Source organism: Dreissena polymorpha, chromosome 1 (assembly GCF_020536995.1).
Source record: "Dreissena polymorpha isolate Duluth1 chromosome 1, UMN_Dpol_1.0, whole genome shotgun sequence".
NCBI classification, from domain to species: Eukaryota; Metazoa; Mollusca; class Bivalvia; order Myida; family Dreissenidae; genus Dreissena; species Dreissena polymorpha.
The window spans coordinates 120,968,346-120,993,284 of record NC_068355.1 but is presented as its reverse complement, the minus strand read 5'-3'; the positions used below and the strand labels follow the sequence as shown (position 1 = coordinate 120,993,284).

At 34.7% G+C, this 24,939-nt stretch overlaps 1 protein-coding gene across 1 annotated transcript in view; it reads left to right on the top strand.

Annotated features, from left to right (window-relative positions):
* LOC127847192 (uncharacterized) overlaps positions 1-23,258 on the top strand; it is a 38,822-nt gene extending 15,564 nt beyond the window's left edge. The window contains exons 2-9 of the mRNA XM_052378919.1: positions 757-884; positions 9,410-9,534; positions 10,076-10,482; positions 11,341-11,394; positions 11,619-11,757; positions 12,578-12,693; positions 20,004-20,076; positions 21,654-23,258. Coding sequence (XP_052234879.1) covers positions 757-884; positions 9,410-9,534; positions 10,076-10,482; positions 11,341-11,394; positions 11,619-11,757; positions 12,578-12,693; positions 20,004-20,076; positions 21,654-22,384 — 1,773 coding nt within the window. The 3' untranslated portion in view covers positions 22,385-23,258. The remainder of the gene's footprint in view (positions 1-756; positions 885-9,409; positions 9,535-10,075; positions 10,483-11,340; positions 11,395-11,618; positions 11,758-12,577; positions 12,694-20,003; positions 20,077-21,653) is intronic.
* Positions 23,259-24,939: the final 1,681 nt, after the last annotated feature.

The window sequence follows — 24,939 nt, the reverse complement described above, 5'->3', positions numbered from 1 at the left end:
TGCATATGAATTAACATTATCGTGGCATTAACATCCATATCATGCAGATAATTACAAACGAGCATATTTAATTGAAACTTATGATGTGTTCGCAATCACGGCTTTTGTATGAAAATCCTAATAACCCTAAATCGGAAATGCTTATAATAAAGACAGGTATCGTTTAATGTGTAACTTGTGTTTACATGTGATGCCGCTCTTTTGATTAAGTGGTCGCGTTGGTGGGTATGTGAAAATTGTACACTATGAAACCGTATATAGTCTAGTCTAAATGCATGGCCTCCCGATTTCAAACGGTTTAGTCTACTGGAACAACTCGATTCGTTTGTGCAATCTTTTTCATTAGCTGACTTGACAGCGACAGAATGCATCAAGTCAATTGCAGCAGTGTAGTGATACACGCTCATTAATGTCATCGTAGTATCTACACTGGAACCACAGAAGGATATCATTACACGAAGTAAACCGTACCACGGCAACTCGGATATGTGATGATTATAAAAAAAGAGAAAAAAATATCTTTAAAATGCAATAGGAAACAAACGTAAACATGTCTGTACCCCGAAATGGCAATACAACGAGCAAGTTAAATTAGCGCGTTTTGAAAACATGTGGCATTATGCGTATATAGATGCGCAAAACAACAACAACAAATTATGTGCTGTGATTGAATAGCAAAATAAAGTCAAACCGCCGAATGTATAAAGACAACACTCGATTAAACGTTAAACACAATTGATTTTTTATTTATTTAAGATGCTTGCGGCTGGGTCGCTGGCATTCGCCAAGGCGTACAGTTCCGTGGAGAAACTGGAGCACGAGCTGGAGGCGGAGCTGCAGAGGGACAAGGACAACGACCCCGAGAGAGGGGAGGGCATTCACAAGTAAGCAAACCTTAAATCATCAACACACAGACACCAATAACTCAAGAACGCATACAGTTGAATACTTATCATTTCTGTGAAATAAGCACATCGCTCAGCATACAGCCAGGGACAAACCACATGCTTATCTTGTTAAACAGAGCAGTGCGACATAGCCAGATAATCTTATCTTGTTAAACAGCGCAGTGCGACATAGCCAGATAATCTTATCTTGTTAAACAGCGCAGTGCGACATAGCCAGATAATCTTATCTTGTTAAACAACGCAGTGCGACATAGCCAGATAATCTTTAACTTACTTTAACTCATATTAAACAAATGATTACTTGGTACTCCCCGTTTGGACAATGAGGAAGATACACGCTTCATGTAGTTGATGTTGATGGCTAAAAGAAATTATTATCCGAATAGAATACAACGGACCTTTTTAAGAGAACTTGTGTACAAGCTTTAAAAGTGTGTTGTTCTAAAGAAACAATGGAGAGTAAATACGAATATAAAATTATTGTTTATGCAGTATAATAACTGCATAATACATAGCGAATGAGTAATTTAAATTCTAATTTAATGCGACCTTATTGGGTCTACAACAATAAGGTCATAGACGTTTTTTTTATCATATTTAGTGTACAACCCCTACATTTTATTCAATCCAGGAAATCTATAATGTTATAAACAAACATTAAATAATAATGTGTATACATGTAAATCTAGCATGATCATGCATAACTTCGATACTACTAAGGGTTATTTAATCGATCACACAAATATTACAATTATTGCTACATAGATTTACTATATCAGAACATTATTATATATAAATGAACCTCAACAAGATAAGATACATTTTGCGATCATATATCTAATACGAGATATCATGACATGTAACGATATTATATAAGCAAATGTTTAAGGCGATTGAGCTTTGTAAATAAAACACGGACACATGCAAACTATTTAAGTAATATGCTATCTGTTTTCTCAGTCCCACTCGTACATCACTTGTAATGACATAGAACTGTATATATATGCTTTACGTGTAGATTGAGCTGAACAGCTAAGGTGACTTATAGGTCCAATGGGCCGGGTGCTTTTTTATATGTATATATTATTGTTTATACCATTCGAAATGCTCATGTCACTATAATAAACTATTTACTTACTTACTTACTTAATAGTCTCATTTATGTTATCATTTTCAAATTATTGCGACCAATATATTTTATTCATCCGTACTATATCTTTTTATAAACGATAATACCTCAGACATATTTGTTAAGTTATGAAGATAAACAAAGAGCACGATGCAAACGAGCAATTATATTCCGAAAAACAATCACACACGTATGTTAAGCCTTTATCTTTTAATTAGTTAAAACAAACGGATGAAGTTTACTTGAAGAATACATGATGACAAAGCTCCAATCAATAGAGAGACGGGACACGATCTATACAAATACTGTACTGTCAACAAATAATCACAAAATTCATTCTGTCAGGAGATGGGTTATTGATTCCTTTTTGGAAACGATTGTTCCTTGAAAGAAATGCGTCTCAAAATAAAGTGACCATGATATACATTATTTCGGTTCATTGTGCTTTGTTTGTTTTTTTATAGTTGAAGAGGTTTTAAAGTGACCAACGCGAACAACGATATTTAATCCTTTTACATTCCTTTCCACGAGTGTAAATGATGAATACGTGACTTATTGGCAGTCTTCACACCGTATTAAGGCTTCTACTTACTTTGCGCTTTCCTAAAATTGGTTTGCATAACAAAATTGAACTGAGGGATGTATAATCAGTTGCGCTTTTAAACGCCCCCGCCCCCTACGTGTTCTAAAATAAAGCCACCATGATGTTTTGTATACACCACATCGATTAAACAGTCTTTCGAAGTATTTTATACAATGTGTAAGAAACCGCTACTACTTATGAAGTAACGCACTAATTCTGATATGATTTAACCAGAAAACGCTGTTTTAAAATTGATTAAAGACTGGTTATTACGAACAGAGAAATGCGCCTAGATTGCCTATTGTTCGAGTTAATGTTTTTTTTTATTATAAGAGTCCTTTCCTATATTGATCAAACTCTTGCTTAAAGTTTATATATGGAATTGTTATATTCATGTTGGTATGCTAAGACTTGCGGACACTAACTGGTTATGACGCGTATAATAGAGCTCCTTACATAATGCTAATTAATTAGCAAACTTATAAGAATAACAATCTATTTTTTTCTTAAATCTTCAACTACCCGGTACCTATAAAAGTGCACATACATTAATATTTGTATGGTTTGCATCGCCTTTTCTCTATCGTCTTTTGTTGGGCATGATTAAATGTGATCATATTAGTGGGTGTAACATGTCGTTAATTGATCATACTTTATTGATATAATTAGTTTATAAAAAACGAAAACACAATGGATTCTGTCTATGAATACATACTTATTTATTACATAATTACATTTGAGATTATAGCTGACAATACGTTTCCTAAAATGTGGTGTTTGACAAATTTAGCTATCTTAAAACACATTCGTTGATATTAAAAAAATATTCTGTGCATTGTATTTAATCAAATCTGTATATGCTTGAACAATTTGTCTTGTTCTGAGAAAACTTTGCTTAATTCATGTGCGTAAAGTGTCGTCCCAGATTAGCCTGTGCAGTCCGCACAGGCTAATCAGGGACGACACTTTCCGCTTTTATGGTAATTTTAGTTTGAAGGAAGTCCCTTCTTACCGAAAATCAAGATTAAGCGGAAAGTGTCGTCCCTGATAAGCCTGTGCGGACTGCACAAGCTAATCTGGGACGACACTTTACGCACATGAATTAAGCCCAGTTTTATCAGAACAAGACACATTTCAATACTTTTTTTTTCAAATCGGTCAATAACGAACAAGATTTTTGGAGCGCTTTTCCTCGACATTTGAACACGAATTTTTAATTGGAGTAATATGATTGCATCGTTAAAAATCAAATACCGGTAACTCCGAACTTCCATTTTCGAAACTGTAGTGCTGCGGTTGAACATTAATTGGAGCTCAACTAAGATTGCATGTGTTTTCTCATATATATACATGATGCATCTAAAATATCGTTAAAAAATTGTTTGAGACAGTTTTTATGAACATATATTAAGAAAAAAATAAGCTATCAAACAAATACATTTAGTAACCAACGCATGCAATAAAAAACGTTAATTAAAAACAAGAATTAAAGCTAATAAAAACAAAGTTTTTATAAAAGCTAATAACTTGACTTAGATCAAAGCAACGAACTAAATGACCTGCTCGAATGATTCAAATTAGTATCGAATTGAGCGAGGTAAACCAGTGAAACATGTCAAATGCATACTTACAGCAGAAAGTGTTTTTGCCATGCTAATCTTTTACTTGTACTCATTTAGTTCAAATGCTTACTGGGCATGTCACGTTGGGACGACGAGGAAGATAAGCGATTTGCTAAGCTGATGTGGATGTTTTAGCGAAGTTAATATCCAAGTACTATTCAAAGGCAAATTAACATCTGTTAAAAGAGCATTAAAACGTTTTTGATTCGAAGACAACGATGAAGCGTAATAGTGAACGTATAATTGTTTTATGCCAATATAATAACATTATAATAGATATCGAATGTCAGCGTTTGACTGAGCAATTTAAATTCTAATTTAATGCAACCTCATTGGGTTTACAACGTATGTTCAGACTCTTTTCACATTTAGTGTAGAACCCCTACAATTTATTCAAGCCAGTGACTCAATAATCTTATAAACAAACATTAAATAATGATGTGTATATATGTAAATTGTGCATGCTCATGCATACCCTCGATAATACTACGTTTTTTTTGTATTGATAAGCTCAAATATAACAATAATCGATAAATGAATAAACTATAATGGAACATTATTATATATAAAATATACATTTTGTGAGAACATGTAAAGTACGAGATTGACAGTGTATTATATTCTATTTACCAATGTTTAACATTGTGCACATTTGTAAATCAAACACGTATACATGCACCAATATGACAACGCACTAATTGCTGTTTAGAACATGTTAACAATGTTCTATTAAGTGCACGTACAAATCGCAACAACCTATGCCTCACTACATAGACATTCAACAAACAGATGACCGACCCATGCAGTATACTGTGGTTATCACACGTCTATTATAATCGTTAGTTAAATAGGCAACGCAGTGTTCAACACTAAAACGGTCTTAAATGGCTTCATAGTAGTATAAACTTTTGAATACTTTAAATGATAAAGAGTCGCTATCCTAATTATGTAAGAATTTGTCATAATAATATCTTTACCAATGGCTATTCAGTTTTAATCATTTCTGCTAATGGCTTCGTAATAAAGTATTATTTATTATGCTTTGAATCGTTAATAGTCACTTTTACAGTTATAAAGAACTTTTCATAATAACATCAACATGTACACACAAAATGGCTGATTTCATATTCTAAGACAAACGGTCATCCCTATTACTGACCCATGCGTCGGAAAATCTATAAAAAGCAATTTTTGTCGGGTTGTTTGAACTCAATAAGACTTAATTAAGTCAAAGAAAATTGAATTTCGGTAGCCAATGTCTTTTGTAGAGCACCAAAGTTGGCGTTTTTGATTAAACAATCCGGATAGAAATGCATTTTCTATATTGATTAAAGGCCAAATATTTCTTGGAAATGTTATCTTGTGTGCTAGTCACATTTGCATAAATGATATTATATTTTTGTTTGTTCAAATGTGAAATATAAGGACGATAATTATACGCATGACATGTATTGAATTAATTCACGAACATACCACTTAATCGACTTGATGTAATACAAAAAGGTATTACAGTTATGACTAAAAATGTTTTGAATTATTATCAAAATAAACAATAAACGTCTTATTTGTCGATACAAAAATTATCCCCCCCCCCCATTTCGTTAAAATGTGTAAAAATGAAGCGCAACCGTCACTATTTTGTCCAGCATATGTTTAGTCCAAAACGTTTTATAAACCAGAAATATGTGTCACATCAAACTAATGTTAACGACATCTTTAGAGGCCGCATATTATTTGCCTTTTGTTAACCCATTTATGCCTAGCGTATAGAAAAAAAGGCCTTGGCAAACAGCGTAGACCCAGATGAGACGCCGCATGATGCGGCGTCTCATCAGGGTCTACGCTGTTTGCTTCAAGGAATTTCTTTAAGGAATATTCTAAATATAGAAATAAGTATACTAGACATCCCTATTTTTTTTAATAAATTGATCCAATGAAGAAGGATGGGTAAGTCCACTTGGCATAAATGGGTTAAAGAACGCCCCCATTCAGTGTTTCACAACAAGATTTATTATGGTTGATATGGCACTTTTATTACACGCTGTCGTAGCTTTGTTGCCATTGTATAACGGTCTGGCAAGGAACATGCTTGATAATTGCACTTAAGTGACCGGGATAACAGAGGAACGCAGACTGCAAGAACATTAACAGAAGCTGAAAATTCCGAAGCATAACAGTTGAAATGCTCTTAAGATACATTTGTTTATTGAAACTTCTCTTTGTTAATAATACTAAGCCAATGACTAATATAATGAATACAATGGAACACTACTTGGAAGCAACATAAGTACGTCGATCACTTCTCAATGTATATTCGACACGATTTATAAAGCCGAATAAACTAGTGATTGTTTAAATATTTATTTCGTCGAGTAATCATTACGAAAAGAGGCCGAACATGACAATGCCGATGGGAAATTTAATCTATTTTATCTACAAACGACAATTGTAATGATTAGTCTTAACTACGAAATATTTTATAAATACATTACAGTAAACGTCCACTTTCATCTGTGCTCATATTTGCTATTTCATATGAACGTTTTAGTTGTACGCATTTCAGCAGGGATAAACTAATTACAGGTTGTGTGTATATTGCAATAATATATAAGTGTATTGTGTATATTGCACGTAAATAAGTTAACCTGTCATTTTTTGGTTAACATATCTTATCGCCCTGGGTCTAACTGTATTGCAGAAGTTTCGTACTGATATCAGTAACTATGACGACTGTTACAATACTCCTATAACCGACAAACACCTACGATACCATAAGTGGTCTTTGCAGGATAGCTAGTTATTTAAACATGAATACATGTTAATTCGTATTCTTACAATTATTTGTTGTACAGAAAGTTTTCGGTTCTTAAAAGTAATTGATTGAAATGATTGCAACGAAAATAAGCATGCATTAAATGTATTCAACATGAGAGCAGCAATACTGTATACTAGAACGTTATTCTTAAAGTACATATACTGCTTCATGATTGAGTGATTAATAAATCACTCGCATCGCTCATTAATCAACTTATTTTGAAACAGCTTATTCCTACCATAAGAATAATCTTATAAATAAAAATGAATACGTTTCAATGTTTAGATATAATCTAATTATTTGTTCTTAACTGAATAAAATCAAATATTACTTATTAGATCAATAAATTGATAAACGAACATGAATGCAAACGTGTATTCAACATTTATAGTGTACATTTCATCGTTATACCATCCCGATCGAGTCTAACAATGATAAAGATTTCATTGTAATTAATAAATTGGCACACGGCACATTTCAATTCGCCCAAGTTATCCAACAAATTCATATTTGTTATTGCATAAACAGACATGTCGACTTTAGTTATATCATTATATTAATTTGGCAACGGTATTAAGCACATTCATTGCATACATTGATTCGTTTGGTAACACCTGTTTCGCAAAACAAACGGCGTTTTACACAAAGATTGCCATGGACAAATCTTGACATGTATCTCATGTAATTAACCCATTTATGCCTAGCGTCTAAAAAAGAGGCCTTGGCAAACAGCGTAGACCCAGATGAGACGCCGCATGATGAGGCGTCTCATCAAGGTCTGCGCAGTTTGCTTAAAGGAATTTCTTTTAGAAGTATTCTAAATATATTAATAAATATACTAGAAATCCCTAATTTTGGAAATAAATTGGATCCAATTTAGAAGGATGGGAGAGTTCACTTGGCATAATTGGGTTAATTAATCACATTGCAACACTACAAAGACGTTTATTACAACTGCTTACATATCCTCTTTGTACGGAAGCTTGTTCAATGTTCTTGTATTCACTCAATATGAGTCAAACACCTGCTAACCTGTAGTAATGATGGACAAAAATGCAACTGAATATAATCATATCAGTAATGTTTGTTGGGATTGATTGGGCACTTAAGAAGAACACGCGTCTTCATTGAAGTTCCGTGGTAAGGCCAATTCTCTGTGTGAACAGTTTTTGTCCGTAGTCATGTGTATCACGAATTATTACATTTGATGAATTATTATATGTAAACACTCATGCACGTAATTACAGTGGCATTAACTAAGCGAAAGTCTGCTAAATACGTGACATATTCAGAAGAAGTGGAGCACACACGTTTGCGCTTCTTCCCATTTCAATTAAACGTGTTTTGTCAATCTGCTAGAAGAATGTTAATCACATATCATTAAAAAATCATTTTAAAACAAAACGGTCTATGATTTACACCACAAATATATAGAAATCAAACATGCGAAGAAAACCCTTTTCATCCCAAAAGTATAGTCATCAATTCACAAATTGACCATCAGGCAAACACAATCTCTCCACCAAATTGACCATCAGGCAAACACAATCTCTCCACCAAATTGACCATCAGGCAAACACAATCTTTCCACCAAATTGACCATCAGGCAAACACAATCTCTCCACCAAATTGACCATCAGGCAAACACAATCTCTCCACCGAATTGTACCATCAGGCTAACACAATCTCTCCACCAAATTGACCATCAGGCAAACACAATCTCTCCACCAAATTGACCATCAGACAAACACAATCTCTCCACCAAATTGACCATCAGGCAAACACAATCTCTCCACCAAATTGAACATCAGGCAAACACAATCTCTCCACCAAATTGACCACCAGGCAAACACAATCTCTCCACCAAATCGACCATCAGGCAAACACAATCTCTCCACCAAATTGTCCATCAGGCAAACACAATCTCTCCACCAAATTGACCATCAGGCAAACACAATCTCTCCACCAAATTGTTTCTAACAGATTGTTATTCAACGAATTTTGTTTTTTATCACAATTATTGGAATATATGCAATCTACAGGCATGCACAAAGCAGTCATCTACCGGAATGTATCACGCAGCCATCAACCGGTATTTACCAATTAGCAATCTCAAAGTTCATTCAGATAATTACTTAAATATGTTCGTGATTCTACGATAAGCAGATACTCGTCAAAAGAAAATCAAGTTGTCGATCACTGTTTTATATTTTATTGGTAATAAAACGCACAATGGCATAATCAAATCGGTATACTTCTAACTCTAGGGCAGATAACCAAAAGAAAGATTTATGTGTTGACTAATTAAAAATAGTTTCGATTTCTAAGTTTATACATACGTATGTGCTTCAGACTAAGGCGGAAAGGCGGCAAGATGTTGCTCAGCAAGTACACGCTCCTCTTCATCGTTGCACTAAATATACTTGACTGCGCCTTGGTTCTTGGAGAACTCATTCTAGATTTGCATCACGTGAAAGGCGAGTTAATTATTTTGTTGACATACCAGCCATATTTCAAAGTAATTGTATATTGATGGATTGTAATGTTGGCAAGGTTTCGAGAGGTATATTACAGAACCGAGATCGGACAATATGTTTCATTTCCGTGTTACGAATATGAATTGTTATCTTCAATATCCGCTTGGAGCAAACAATATGTTAGTAACATGCATATTTCATAATAATTACAGTATGTGCCTCCTTGTCACCTGCATGCTAATGTTGGCATAATGATTGTATCTATTGCAAAGATTATAAAGGGACTTTCTAATAACTTGAAGTATTGATATGACGGCAACGAGATGCAAATTAAATACTTAATCATTGTATACGTAAATGTTAAAACCTTACACTCGTCAGAGGTTTTACGCTGAATGCATATAAGTATTTTTGATTAAGTTACTTATACTCATAGACCTATTTTTGAAAGTAATCTGCGTTAACCTAGATTAAATGCCGAATGTTTACTTATTCATTGTAATAGAGCTATTACAATTACAAGTTCATGTTTTTCTTCCAGATATCCTCTTTGATTCACAGCAGTCATCCGAATACTTTTTGGAACAACTAAAGCAACAGTATCCGAATCAGTTTTCCAACATACCACTGAGTAAACTAGATTTGGTTTACGACAAAATCCTGGAATCCCAGCTGTTTTGGGGTTCAATTGCAAATGATTCAACATTAGTGGGATATACACAAATGGCCATGGACAATAAAACGTTACTAATGAACACGATGACGGCGTCGATCCTGACACATGAGAACGCACCAGGTGATATCGGGTTAAACGTCTCTTTGCCAGACAAAAGGGGGACAGATCGAAGTAATCAAGTCGAAGAAGACGCTGGCGAATCTGCCATCAGAATGGTTGGATACGTATTCCATAAAATTAGCTTGACAATCAGCGTGATCCTGGTGTCATGGGTAGGTACTGATTGCATTCGTTATAAATTGTTTCGAAAAAAATATTCCTGATTGTGTAAACGAATTATGTGAAAGGGACTTCACAGATAGGGTCATAAGAGTATCATACATATATTAATTGCGTAGACTCAAAATGTGTAGACTCTTTTCATTGATCCCGATATTGATTGCAAGTGCAATGAATCTTTTTGAGGACATGGTCACTTTATCAAGCATATCGATTTCATATCAAATGTTTGAGCGTTTAGAACAAAGCGTAAAACAATAAATAACGAGAACAAATGAAAGAAAAACACCATCACTCAATTTCGAAATAAATTAGGACAAAACATCTAGGGAAATTCCAATACAAAAAGAACGCGATGCCATAGAGATGGATTTATTAATATTCTTTCTTGGGGAGATGTCTAGATATTGCTTGAGATTTCAGCGGTATCAAATGGTGTCATGTTTGTAAAATTGCGGCCTAACTATGAAACAAATGACAGGCTTAGTCTAGAGACTGTGTTGCATATAGAAGTGATTGTGATTTATTTGGGGTGGTTTATAAAGGGTTTGTTCAGCGTATACCTTTGGTGATATTAACTTTCTATATCGTTGCCACGTTTATGAAACTATGTAAATTTCGTTTACAATTTCATCAAACATTCGTTTAAATTGCTAATTGTGCATGTTTCTGGACAATATCGGCACTCAGAAAAAGCGATAAGTTATACATATAAACAAATAATCACACGTGTGCTATTTTATCCAATTATTTGAATATATAACGTCGCATTTACTGCCTTAAGATGTATGACCATATTTTTATTAAAACTATTTATAAAATGACTGATATTGCATTACTTCGGGTTTCAGGTTTTGTTAAAGATCATTTGCTTCGGTCGCAATTTACTACACAGACGGCTGGAGGTGAGTGTACGGTCAGGTAAAAATAAAAGGGTTATGTATATAAACCATATCCAATAAAGTATATGCTATTCAAACAAAAGAGTGATGAAAAACTAATCAAAGCAGAAGAAAATAGTAAAAAAATGTAAAGTGTTACACTTTATTGCCTGTAGCAAACATCTATTAAAAGGGATAATAAATAAATGTACTTTGTTATCGATGCGAAGCTCCTTTTTATTTTGTAGGTGTTCGATACAGTTGTGATATTAGCGTCTTTCGTCGTGGACATGATATTCGTGAAAGGACTTTCCATGTACACACTCACGCAGTTTGTGTATATTCTAGCGTTCATGCTTCCCTGGCGAGTAATAAGGGTCACTAATAGTAAGTAACGCATGCACATACAAGTTCAGTCTTGGCATAGTAACCTAAGCATGGCTTCTTAGCATAACTTAAGTAAAATAGTCGTAATAAGCATTTGCTGTGAAGTTATGGTTTAAAGACTAAGGTACGCATGTATGTATGGATTTCCATGATATACATATTCGTTACGCCCACCATGCACTAGAAGAAACAGTTGAATAGGCAGGCACCGCAAGTGTTCTATATAACTGAACTATTGGAGATCGACCATTTAGAATGTCGAATGATTAATTAAGTTTGAACACCTCTTTTAAATTTCTGGCAAATTTGACCTCTGGGGTTTTAATGGCTGTGTTCGTTTCTTCTATGCAAAGTTGCCCGACCCTTATACACGCTTTACCGAATTCGAATTGTTGCTTTAATCCTATAGAACTACCATACGTGTGTGACTCTGTAATACTAGATTTTCGGGATTTACAAAACGCAACTCTAGGCACATCTCCTAATGCAGAAAATAAAATGTTGTCAATATGTGTTGTTGAAGCTGCAACACCTGCCAAATGACCTCAAAGACCACAGATCACGTGTACCAATAACTGTTCCTATAAAGCTATTTGAAAATAACATGTATGTCTGTAAATGTAATTTTATAAGCCTACAGAAAAATTATAGTTATTCTTAGAATTAAAAAAAAACACTATAATACACCCAATAAGTCTTGTTCGAAAGCGTCTCAGTGCAGTTAACATATTACGGACTAAAATGGCAATCGCCACCCGCCCTCATCTCATGCAACCGTTTGATGTTTGCCAAATGTACGTCTTTTCTGCTCCTGTTTTAGGTCTGGTGATGGTTGTGAAAGACCATGAAACTATTCGCTTGAAAATGCTGTTCACACAAAAGAAGAAAATAGAAAACGATAACAAACAACTTCGGGCGGAGAGGGAAAACTACAAGGTTCTATATTTCTAATTGTTTTTTTTATCAAATTATAAATATATAGCGTTCTTTTACGCCCTTGTCAATCTTATTTGACTATACCATTATTGACAGATTTGCTGCAATAAATCGACGAACGCACACATCCACGCACGCCCGCATGCGGGCGCGCGCACACACATACAAACACAAAGCACACTAAGTGATTATATATTTATCATAATTTATCAAAACAAATGTTTTCGGCATAAAGAGATATATGAATTAAAAAAGCATGTATTCTAAAACAAAATTGTATGCATATGTACTCTACTTTTTCCGCTACTTGCTATAATAAGGGAGGCAACAGCTGATTGAAGCTTACAACTAAACAGATTATTAAACACAAAGTTGTCCTTCCTTGAAAGTGTGCCGGATAATCTGGCTTGAATCTTAATTGGTGAAGGACCGAGATCGATTTTTTGCCTGTAGATTAAAGGCTAATTATATGTTCAGGTAGATTTATAATAACACTTTGTGTGTACATTTCTCGCGGTAAATAGGAACATCATCTTCAAAATACAGCGCGCATATGTTGTCAGAGGAGCAAACTTCAAATAAAGGTTGAATGAATACTTATAACCATTCATGAGAAATTTAATATGCATAATACTTAATGTAAGCGGTTTATATAAATTAAACAACAACAACATACATTTGACACTAAGGATGAGCCATTTCGCATCTAATCGTTAAGTCATATTTATTCAAATAAAAAATATTTCGTTAGGTCTGTGTTAGCGATAATCTATTTAGCAATGTCAACCATTGGGTGGGGTATCGGTTACAACGTGTATTGCATATATTTCATTTCAGCATGTTAACAGTGAAAAGATGGCGTTACACTTTGAAACGGACTTCATCTTTAAAAAAAATTGCAAGCTACCGTGTCATATAGCTTCCAGAGAATCTCGAACCATTTTTAAAATAAATATAATGAATTCGTAATTAGTAATTTATACTAATTTATACTGATCTATTTGAGGCAGTATTATGTGAATGTGAATTAATAGTATTTAAAATAAGTTGTGCACGCATTACTGCTAAAAACGTGGAACATGAAACATATGTTAGAGCTATTATTTATGTTATGATATATAATCTATAAAAGATTTAAAGTCCATAATGTGAACGTAGTACCTTCAGGGGGGGGGGGGGGGGGGGGCCTGCGTATACGGAAGCTTACCGCGTTTAAGTTAGAAAGTTGTTGCAAAACTTCAAAGATGGCGTCGTTTTAGTGTTTTTCGTGAAGGAGTAGCGGATATTTTCACCCGGTAAGCCAGTTTATATTTATATTTCTTTTGAATGAATACGCCCTTTCGGCTCTCCGGTGTTTGTGCTTCCCTCGGTTTTTTGTTTCAAGATCGTAGACGTAAGGATAAAAAAGTTATTGAAGGCAAACCGTTCACAAATCTGTTGTCTCCTTACGTGACGTTCGAGAAATGGGATGTGCAAATATCATTTTCTCTTATAATACAAAGTATTTATGCACGTTTACGGTAAACTATAACTAAAACCATGATTATTTCATTTTCCCTAGGCCGTTTTATCTCCTATAACAAATTTATTGCCAAAAACTATTGGTTTAACCCCTCTTTTTGGAACTGACTTTCTTTTAAGCACATTTTGGGACATGACTTCCAAATACACGAACTTTCTGTCGTGATTGAATTTACCATTGATATGAATGTTTTAAAGAACGTTTCCTCTGTTTTAATGTATACCTTTTTCATACTTTTCAAAGATACGAAACCTCAAGCTACATTACAAAAGATGAAACATAACTTGTATTGTTATAAACTGCGACATTATACGTGGGTAGCTTCACGTTTTTGCAATATACATGTACTATTAAGCAGCATAGCGCCCTTTTTGGAAGGGATACTATGTCCTGATTTATGTTAACTACTAATCGGTTCGGAATCCATTTTAAACTAATTGGCAGGTGCACACAGCAGCGGATAATATGCAGGTCAAAAATAGATTTTACATCCGGTGATGCTGGTTTTGACACCCGACGCATATGTACATTTATTAATGAAAGGCTTCATGAACGTTTACGTCGCTCTTGGTTACCAGAAAAATTCCCACGTACGGATTTCACCCGTCATTGTTTACAATCTATTAAGTGCACAAGTACTGGAATTTGTATAGCGTTTTTTTAAATGTGTATTCCAGCGCGTGTGCCGGGAAAACAGGGCTTAATGTATTATTTTGTTCAGCTCTATATCAGCTCTATATCAAATCTGTATGAAAAATGTCGGTGAACATTAATCCGGTGTAAATTTTTGAAAATATTGAGGCGTTCATAAGTTATGGATCTAAAACGGAGCATTAATCCGCATATAAAAAAAACACCGGGCGTTTTGCATATTAGTTCGGAGACATGAAATTATTTCGAAAGAAGGCCATAAGAGGTTCAATTCTATATGAGCAAGTCTCGCTGCGCACGATTACGCTCTTGCTTCTCGTATATATTTGACTCTTATGAATCTTGGCAAATACCTAGTGTTTTATTTTGCTTAATCTAAATTAAGTTATGCATCCATATGTACTTTAAGCAGCATAACATGACTTCCAAATGACCAACAGCTCTTTCATATGTGAAAGAGATTGACACGAAATACCTACCCATCTATAATAAAGTTTATATGTCTACTTCAATTTTATAGTTTTATAGCATTTTATGTGGTGCAATATAAGTGTTTTCTTAATCATTTAACTGTAGAATTATGAAAATGTTGTACACAAAACCTGCCGACCAACTGAATCAATTCACCGATTTTAAAGAAGATGGGTTGTGGGGTGGCTGATGTACGAGAGTATAGAATGTTTATCAGCCTTATCAGTAATATTTTAATTAATTAAATGTATTTTATGACGTGTCGACCTTATTCTGATATGAAATTTTCTTTAACCATTCTTTTACTGTCTTTTCAGATGACGAAGGTTAAAGGGCGATAATAAGTGCATCTCTCGTTGCAGTATAAAATTATGTAATTAGGAATTTAACATTAGCGGAGGACTGGGATACCATTCCCCATTCATGGACCACATGAGTTTAAATGTAGAATATGCAAGAGAGAGTCCTTCAACAGAGCCGGACTAAAACAGCAAATAAAACAAACGAACCAAACAAAAAAATGTACAGCTGATGTATTATGTGTTTTTTTTGTTTGTTTTATCTTATTATTTCTACATAGACAAGTCTGACATATAATTGCTATGAGTGCTACTTAATTACACGTTTTGTTCCGTATAAGTCATGCTAGTTTCTCACTTTTTTATGAAAATAAACCATTATCTGTGTTACGTCATTTCTTCCAACGATGTCTCTGCATACATTTTCAATTGTATTCACTTGCATACATGATAAAAAAAAAGATTTGGGTCGGAATGAATTCGTTATGCATTTGACATATTAACATACGATTAGAAGGCAATGTTAGGAACAAACGAAATAATCTTTCTATGTGAATCAATACTTTATTCCATCAATACAACAGTCTTAAATAATATGTATTCACATATGTATAAAAGAGAAGAAAATACATGTATATAATGATTACTTCTACTGAAATCATATCGTGTATTGCATTTGCACAAATCTTTCTATCCACTACATATTCACTTTTTGCGATTATAATATAGTGACCAACTCAGAACTGGTTTAAAAGAAGGTCGTCCAAAATTTGTCACATCAAAGTCACATACATGTATCAGTATCGTTATGGTAAAACGTGTCAAATGTCATTGTATTAAATAAACAATTAATATTTTAGTTTTCATTAAAAAAAAACACCCACCGATATGCATCTTCTAAGCAGGTGTCAGGTATTCCAAATTGCTTCATGTATTCCGAATCGCAACAATGGCAGTATTTGGTTACAGCAACCTTATACTAGTAGCGAAACGGCTTTACTCTTTTCTGTTTTCACTACACTTATATTGCACGCACATGTGATTGTTTGGCGTGGTACTTCGACGTAATCTTTTTTGTTTGATTGGTGGGTTTTCATGTACCTTTCGCTTTCTAGAGCGGTACACACTTCGTTACGCCGTTTTTTTTAATCTTGGCATCCTTGACATATATAACTGGCGTCTTGATTTCTGGAAATAGTAAGCATTGTATTCCGTTTAGTAGGCATACTATTCCGTTTGATGCATATTCAAACATAAGTATGTCCATATGTGTTAAAATAAAGAGGTAAGGATAACACTGTGTTAATAATACCGTCGAATGTCTTATATTTTACACACACTAAATGTTAGCGTTAAGTACGCGATTAAACATACAATAATAAAAATTAATAATATAACAATTAATAAAAAAAAGATAACTTGATTTCCTCAAGTGAAAATGATTTGCAAAACACTTGCACCAATGCGGAATTTATTCACGAAAGTAATTTCGCATAAAACCTTCTAACATAGGAAGAGCTGTTTATCATTTGGAAGTCAGGTCCCAAAATGTGCTTAAAAGGAAGTTTAGTTTCAAAAAGGGGGATTAAACCGTTATAATTCGGCATTTAATGAATTAATTGACATAAAAACGCGTCGAGATAATAAAATAATCGTGATTTATGTTATATTTTACTGTAAAGATGTACAAATACTGTTTATTGTGAGAGAAAATGATATTCGAACATCCAACATCTCGAAGGTCAAGAAATTAAACAACAAATTTGTCGACGGTTTTGCTTCAATAACTCTTTTATTCCGACGTCTACGGTATTGAAACAAAAAACCGAGGGGAGCACAAACACCGTAGAGCCGAAAGGGCTTATTCATTCAAAAGAAATATAAATATAAACTGGCTTACCGGGTGAAAATATCCGCTACTCCTTCACGAAAAACACTTAAACGACGCCATCTTTGAAGTTTTGCAACAACGTTCTCACTTAAACGCGGTAAGCTCCCGTATACGCAGGCCCCCCTGACCTTTGTAAGGAGCGAACTAGCTTGGAATAAAGAAGAAAGGTTATGTCACATAGTGCTTTAGATGTATTACTTGTGTTAAAATGAAATCAAAAGAAATAAATCGATATGAAAACCGAATTGGCGTTTTGAGCTGTGTACGTTTATTGTGTTTAACCCCCGTTCACACATAGACGCCGCTTCTACTACGATCAAAGCGCGGCCGAAAACGTGGCCGATCGTGACAAATCGCAGGAGAAACGCAGTGGAGTCTTCATAAGCGCAGTATGATCGCGGTAGAGTCTTCATGATCGGAGATCTCTACGCTCTCGCCACGCTTATTTTGAACATGCTCAAAACAAGCGTAGCGGGATCGTGGCCAACAAGAAACAAGAAGAAAAAAAGTCGAAATGAAGACCATAATTTGCCAAATTGCTCGATTTAGACTCCGATCGGTCTCGATCCGCCCCGATCCAAACCTTTTTCAGATCGTGGCTTGATCGGGATGATCGTCGTCAAGTCGCATCTCTGTGAGAACGGGGGGTAATGACAATGTTACAGATACCTTGAATAATATTTGCAAAAAAAATCAAACAACACGACATCATATTGATTACCGATTGTCTTTATTTAGACAATTCTTTTCAAATTAAACTATGAAAGTGTCATTCCATTCTTCTAATAATTGGATGAAACATAGAAACATTTATATTGTATACTTTTGCGTTCAAGGTATTTGTTCTTATGTATAAGACATATATTACCGACATTTATCAGCTATGCAAACAAATAAAATCAAATCAACAAATTAAATGTCCCATTACCGAAGCAATATTTGGAGTTCAATATTCTCAACTAAAAACAAGTGCCTACATGTATAATACAATATGTACCTGATTGTGACAATATTCTTATTGAAAATAGTAAGAATTGCCTTTTCTTTGGTTCAATAATCGTAAATATTATGAGCCTCTGAACCGGCATACGAAATCTTACATTCTCATTATTCCCCTACAGGAGGAACCATTTGGGTTAAGGCTTATTCTGATCTGTCTGTCTGTGTTTCCGTCCGTTGACCTTCACCTCCGAATCTGGCAATAACCCTTAAATAACCAATATTATGTTAACGTAACATTACTACTCAAAATCATCGAAAATTTAGTTTAATATTTCGTAAAATAAACTTAACCAATTAATAATCGGTGTTCCTTATGGCAATTGCCGAAATTTCAACGCCAGATGTGGTCTGGTAAAATAGATGTTTGTAGATACAAAATGCTCGTTGTTTTTCCATTTTAATTTCCCGCAACGATATCTATTCATACGACACAAGAACACTAACATGGTGTTCGCGTGTCGTATATATAGATATATTCGCGGGAAATTAAAATGGAATTAAATGTGGTCACAAATAAATAAAAACGAGCATTTTGTATCTACAAAAATCTATGTAATCATACCACATCTAGCGTTGAAATTGTGGCTATTGCTATAAGGAACGCTGATTGTTTAGGTGTTAACTTTAATTTAAGAAATACTTTACGAAATTTTCGTTGATATTGAGGGTTATAGAGACGTTAATCAAACTAGGTATTTTGGGAATATGCGCTTTATGTCAGATTTTAAGTGATACATACAATTGGTTGAAATGCTTACAGAAATTAGTAAAATTGTCCGAAAAATAGTGATCCTGGGAAGAATCAATATAACTTTATACATGTAAATGTTGATGATACTTGGTTATATGTTCGTAGAGGCCAATATGGGGAATATGGACGTTATTTCAGATGTTTCATTCTACAAAAGTGTGGTTGCTTCGGTTACACAAATACTTTAAAGCAGGATCCTACAAACACCACGAAAGTAATTAAGCTAGGCTCATGTAAATCAGTATGTCGATAGAGAGTCATATGGGGCAATACTCACGTTATTTAAGATTTGATTCCGGATATAAAGTCGTTGCTATGGCCATGTATCTAATAAGCATGGCACACGTGAGTAACGCTGAACAGTGCCGTTTACTTAAACTTTAAAGCATCTGCTCCGTAAAAGTCTCAACAAAGTGTTAATTTCCGTTTGGTATACATTTGAGTCGACTTTTGAGAAAACTGGACTAAATGTATGTGCGAAAAGTGTCGTCCCAGATTAGCCTGTGCAGTCCGCACAGGCTAGTTAGGGACGATACTTTCCGCCTAAACTTGATTTTCGGTAAGGAGGGACTTCCTTAAAATTAAAAATACCATTAAAGCGGAAAGTGTCGTCCCCGATAAACCTGTGCGGACTGCACAGGCTTATCTGGGACGACACTTTACGCACATGCATTAAGCCCAGTTTTTTTTAGAACGAGGTTCATATAAACATGCGTGTTTCAGGAACAAGTCGATGCATTGAAGAAACTTTGTCTCTCGGAAGGCATTGACGACTGGAAAATATTTCAAAGTTTAGGTAACATGCAGCTTGAGGGTGTGTTATTGTTTGAAACAAAGCATGCGAAGAACGGTCGAAAATGCCATCGCCAACAGCTTGCATGATTTTGGTGTTGTGAAACCTCTCTGACTTGAAATTCTGACTTATGGTTTTGGTGTTTTCCCACTGCCTGTTTCGTTCCTCGCTTGAGAATGCCTAACCAATAACGGATAGGTTGAAAAACAATTTGTTGTTTGATGTGTACTTCTTCGAGAATTAAATAAACGGATAATGTATGCTTTAAATGGACACACGTGGAAACAAAAGAAAACGGAAAAAAACAACAACACAAATGTTAGTTTTGTAATACATGCGTATTACTACTTAAGTGTGTCAGAATGAATAACTTGTAAATACGTTATACAAGGTAGTCAAAGAAACTTCCGAACAAGTTGCTCATGTGTTACACTTTCATGTTGGATATTTATCAGTACGTTGGGCGAGGTTTGTTGCCTATGAAACATGCGTAACATATAAGACATGACAGTTCAGCAAACCAGGTAGGTTGATGTGAATATTGTATTGAGTTGTGATAAATATGTATCATTGGACTTGGTGTATCGGTGGAGTATTCAACAATGCTTTGCATGCCTCATATAAAGGGTAAATGTGTGTTACTTGCGCCGTAAGTAAAATATGATCCGCGCTGTGAAAAGGGGACTTAATGCATGTGCGTTCAGCGTCGCCCCAGATTAGCCTGTGCAGTCCGCAAGGCTAATAGGGGACAACACTTTCGGCTATTATGATAGTTTTCGTTTAAATGAAGTTTCTTCTAAGTAAAAATCTAGTTTAGGCGGAAGTGTCGTCCCTGATTAGCCCGTGTGGACTCCTACGGCTAATATGGGACGACACTTTACGCACATGCATACACCCCCCTTTCACAGAGCATGGATCATATGTTTATGTAAAAATGTGTATATATCTTCCGAGTATATATGTTAGCATTTTGCGCTGTGAAAACTTCTTTTAATAACTTAAGTATGTAACAATGTAATATACATGTAGCCATTGTCGTTGTAAATACCATCTTTTTAATGTTGCAGACATCTAAATAATTTGTGTATACGTTTTTGCTAACATAGAATCAATTTCTGAAATGACCATTTGATATTAAGTGTTTGCTGTGTTCCTGGCATGTTCTAATTATTGTAAATTGTATCCAACTTGCAAGTAATTTGGGGATGACAATTGTTGATATAAATTGTATGTGAAACATTTGAGATTGTATGTGATTTTAACATTCATTTTAAGGTTTTCTATAAAAGTACATTAATAGTTTTCAATCTTTTGACATGGGTGACATTTTTGTTTTCATTAGCATACACGTGCAGTTTCTGTCATTAGATTTTTAAATACCACGTAAGTTCATTTGAATTGGGTTCTAGTGATTGTGTCGTACAAAATGCGCATTACGAAACAGTGGGTATAAAACAGAGACTTTACAAATTTTGACCTGGAATTTCTGATATCGAACATTGCTAAATAAGTTTATAGCTTCAATATAAATAATAGGTTGGTGAAACTTGTAAAATGTTAGCGGCAATACTTTGTTACAGCTCGGCAACAGATCAAACCTGGTGGAAAAGGGGCAATGGGGTCATTTGCAAGTTTGGCGTTTGGGGCTTTTGGGAACAAGTCCGGTAGTTTTTGGTCCGTTCTTGGAACGCCTAAAATGCGAAGAGGAAAGTCAGAGGACATCTTGGCGGGTAATAAAATTGTTCACTCCAGCGATACCACCGTGCAGAGTGAGAAGAGACATAGTAAAGGGAAACTGCTTGGCTTCCTCGGATCGTCAGCTGATTACTTGCGTGGCAAGATTAACAGAAATGGCCATCATACATCGCTTGATAGTGATAGTATCCAAACGCACTTTAAGTCTAGTATCCCAATGCAGCAAAACGGTCATATCGGAAAAAGACTGGTGCGAGGGGAGACAATTGATACCCTATCTACCGAATCTAACGATGACATTACCGACCGTAACTGCAACGTGGATGATTTGTCAAAGCAAGAAACGGTCGAGTCTAGCGTTGCGGAAGCAGACTTTTCGAACGCGGCTTCACCAAAAAATGACTTGGTGTTTATGCACAGAGCACATAGTGATAGTGTGGGAACAAGACCTCCACTGCAGCATGGCAGTCGTTTACTAGACAGTCTGGATTCCATGGACATACAAAGACGGGCTTCGTTCGGTGCCATGGACTCCTTAACTGTACATTACCGCAATCCATACAACCATTCGTGTTCTATTAATAACATTGATGGAAAAAATCATGGAAATGCATAAAAGTTGCAATGAAGGGCAATTTTTATGCCGTAGACTGCAAGTATAAATACGTCATGTACAAATGAATGTGTTATATATTGTATTATAAAATATTAAGTTCAACGTAACAAATGGTCTGCTTAACCGAAAAGATGTAAATACTATTTTATTCTAAACGTTGTCACTTAAATTGTGTGTGTTTAGTTTCATACCAATTTCTTTTATATATATTCATAATATATCATGATTATTTCACACCGAGTTTTAATGTGTAAGAATCACTTGTTTTATTTAAGTAAAACATGTAGTTGGCAAAATATGCATTTGCTTAAGTATTACGCTTATCACCTTAACACATTTTTTTCATTGATAGTAATTTACTTTCATGTTTGAAAACAACACAGTTTGTATCGTAAAACTAGGAACAATCAACGCAAATATATGTTCGAACCGGAGCACGGTCAAATTAAGTGTATTGCTAGTATACGGGTTTACATTTCTAATACTTCAATCGGATATTTATTTCAATATCGTTATGTACATAAAACAGATATTTATTGACCGATAAACATCAATACTGACAAAATTGTTTCGAAAAGATTTGTATTAAGTTATATTAATTAAAAATAAAACACAATACGATATGAAACATAATATTATAACTGTCGTACAAAAAACGGATGATGACATTGTTGGCATGAGAATCATAGACATTGTGACATTACCTTATCGTTGATGGTGTTTGAGAAAAAATAGTTGGGTTTATTATTACTTTGAAGTCATGTGTTTTTTCATATATGTTTACATATGCAATTATATAATATATTGCGTGAACATTGCTCTGACCATACTTAACTCATATATTTTCTTCTTTATTAATAAACCATTAATTGCATCAGTCAGTATCGTAAACGTATCCGCATGTAATGGTATAACTATTATTTGAATACAAAGCTCAATTTTATTAGCCGGGTAAATTAACAAAGCTTCTAAGAAAGTGGTTTTCAAAACGCACCGAGTGTGTAAAAGTTTTACCTTACGATGCAACCATTATTTTCCTTCAATATGTGCGTTATTTTCGAATCCTATTTATTCTCACACTATACATCTATGCAGTCAGCTCACGGTTTAACCCATTTATGCCTAGTGGACTCTCCCATCCTTCTAAATTGGGTCAATTTATTTCCAAAATTAGGGATTTCTAGTATATTAATTTCTATATTTTGAATATTTTCTTACAGAACTCAAGCAAACAGTGCTTACCCTGATCATCATGCATCATGCGGCGTCTCATCTGGGTCTACACTGTTTGCAAATACCTTTTTCCTAGACGCTATGCATAAATGAGTTAAAATTCTTTCGAAGCGGATATATAACGTAAACTCGCGTACATCGTGACTGACTATCACAATATAATGAATAATTTTTGGGTTTTAAAGAATACAATTGAGCGAATTTGATACATTTGAGTATAATTATCCAAGCTATTTCATTGCCGCATATAATTATATAAATTAATACACGTTAATAAGCGTCTATGAATAATAATATGCAGTATTGTTTAGTTTAAGATAAAATATTTAATTATTATGCAGATACAAAATTATTGTGTGCGTTTCATACAACATAGAATGACATGCATTCACACGTGCACTTTTTGCATTGCTTTGAAGTGCCCAGGTTTACTTAATTGATTGGAAACATGAATTAATGTAATCGTCCCATGTTAAAAACCGCACACGTATTTAATCCAATAAGTTTTAGACTGTCAAATTACACACACTAAGTATTAAAAGTTATACCTGGAGCTTTCAGCCGTGTACTATGGACATGTCAGCAGAATTATCTCTACTGTTGGGAAACGTTAACACCGCTAATTGTCGGAGTGAGCGATGTTAACGAACTATCACAGGAGTGCGAGAGTTGGTAGCGGCCTCCGTCCTTGTAAAGCGCCGGTCTTAGTGCAGGGATGTAAATAGCCTCCTTAACTCTCGCTCGGACCGGGGACAGTACGTTAACATCGCTCACTACGACAATTAAAGGTGTTAACGTTTCCCAACAGTAGAAATCATTCTGCTGATAAGGTCCGTAGTACACGGCCAAAAACTCCAGATGTAACTGTCAATACTTAGTGCGTGTAATTTGACAGTCTAAAAATTATTGGATAATCATGGAAATCACACAGTCAAACTTTCATCGAAGACCGCATACGTATTTGTTTATGAAAGGACCTATGGCATTTATCAGTTTTAATGATCTAATAAGCGTTTCCCCAATCAAACAATTCAGACGTCGTGAATTACTGCAACAATGCGTCTAAACCCCGTGAAGTAGAGAAGACTAGTTTGTCAGCTCATTACTACGCAGAGTGCAATGAAGTACGACGTAGCAACATTTGAATAATGGTGTACATTTACACGCGTACATTGACTTGTTGTATAAGAGCAGTATGGTCAAAGAGAATGGGCTTGTCGATTTGTTACTTTGACCACTGTAATTATATTTCGGAAGCCATGATGATTTTGATTTAATAAGAATATTTCTTTAAAGTTGTCATCGAGTTGTCTCTTTGTTAA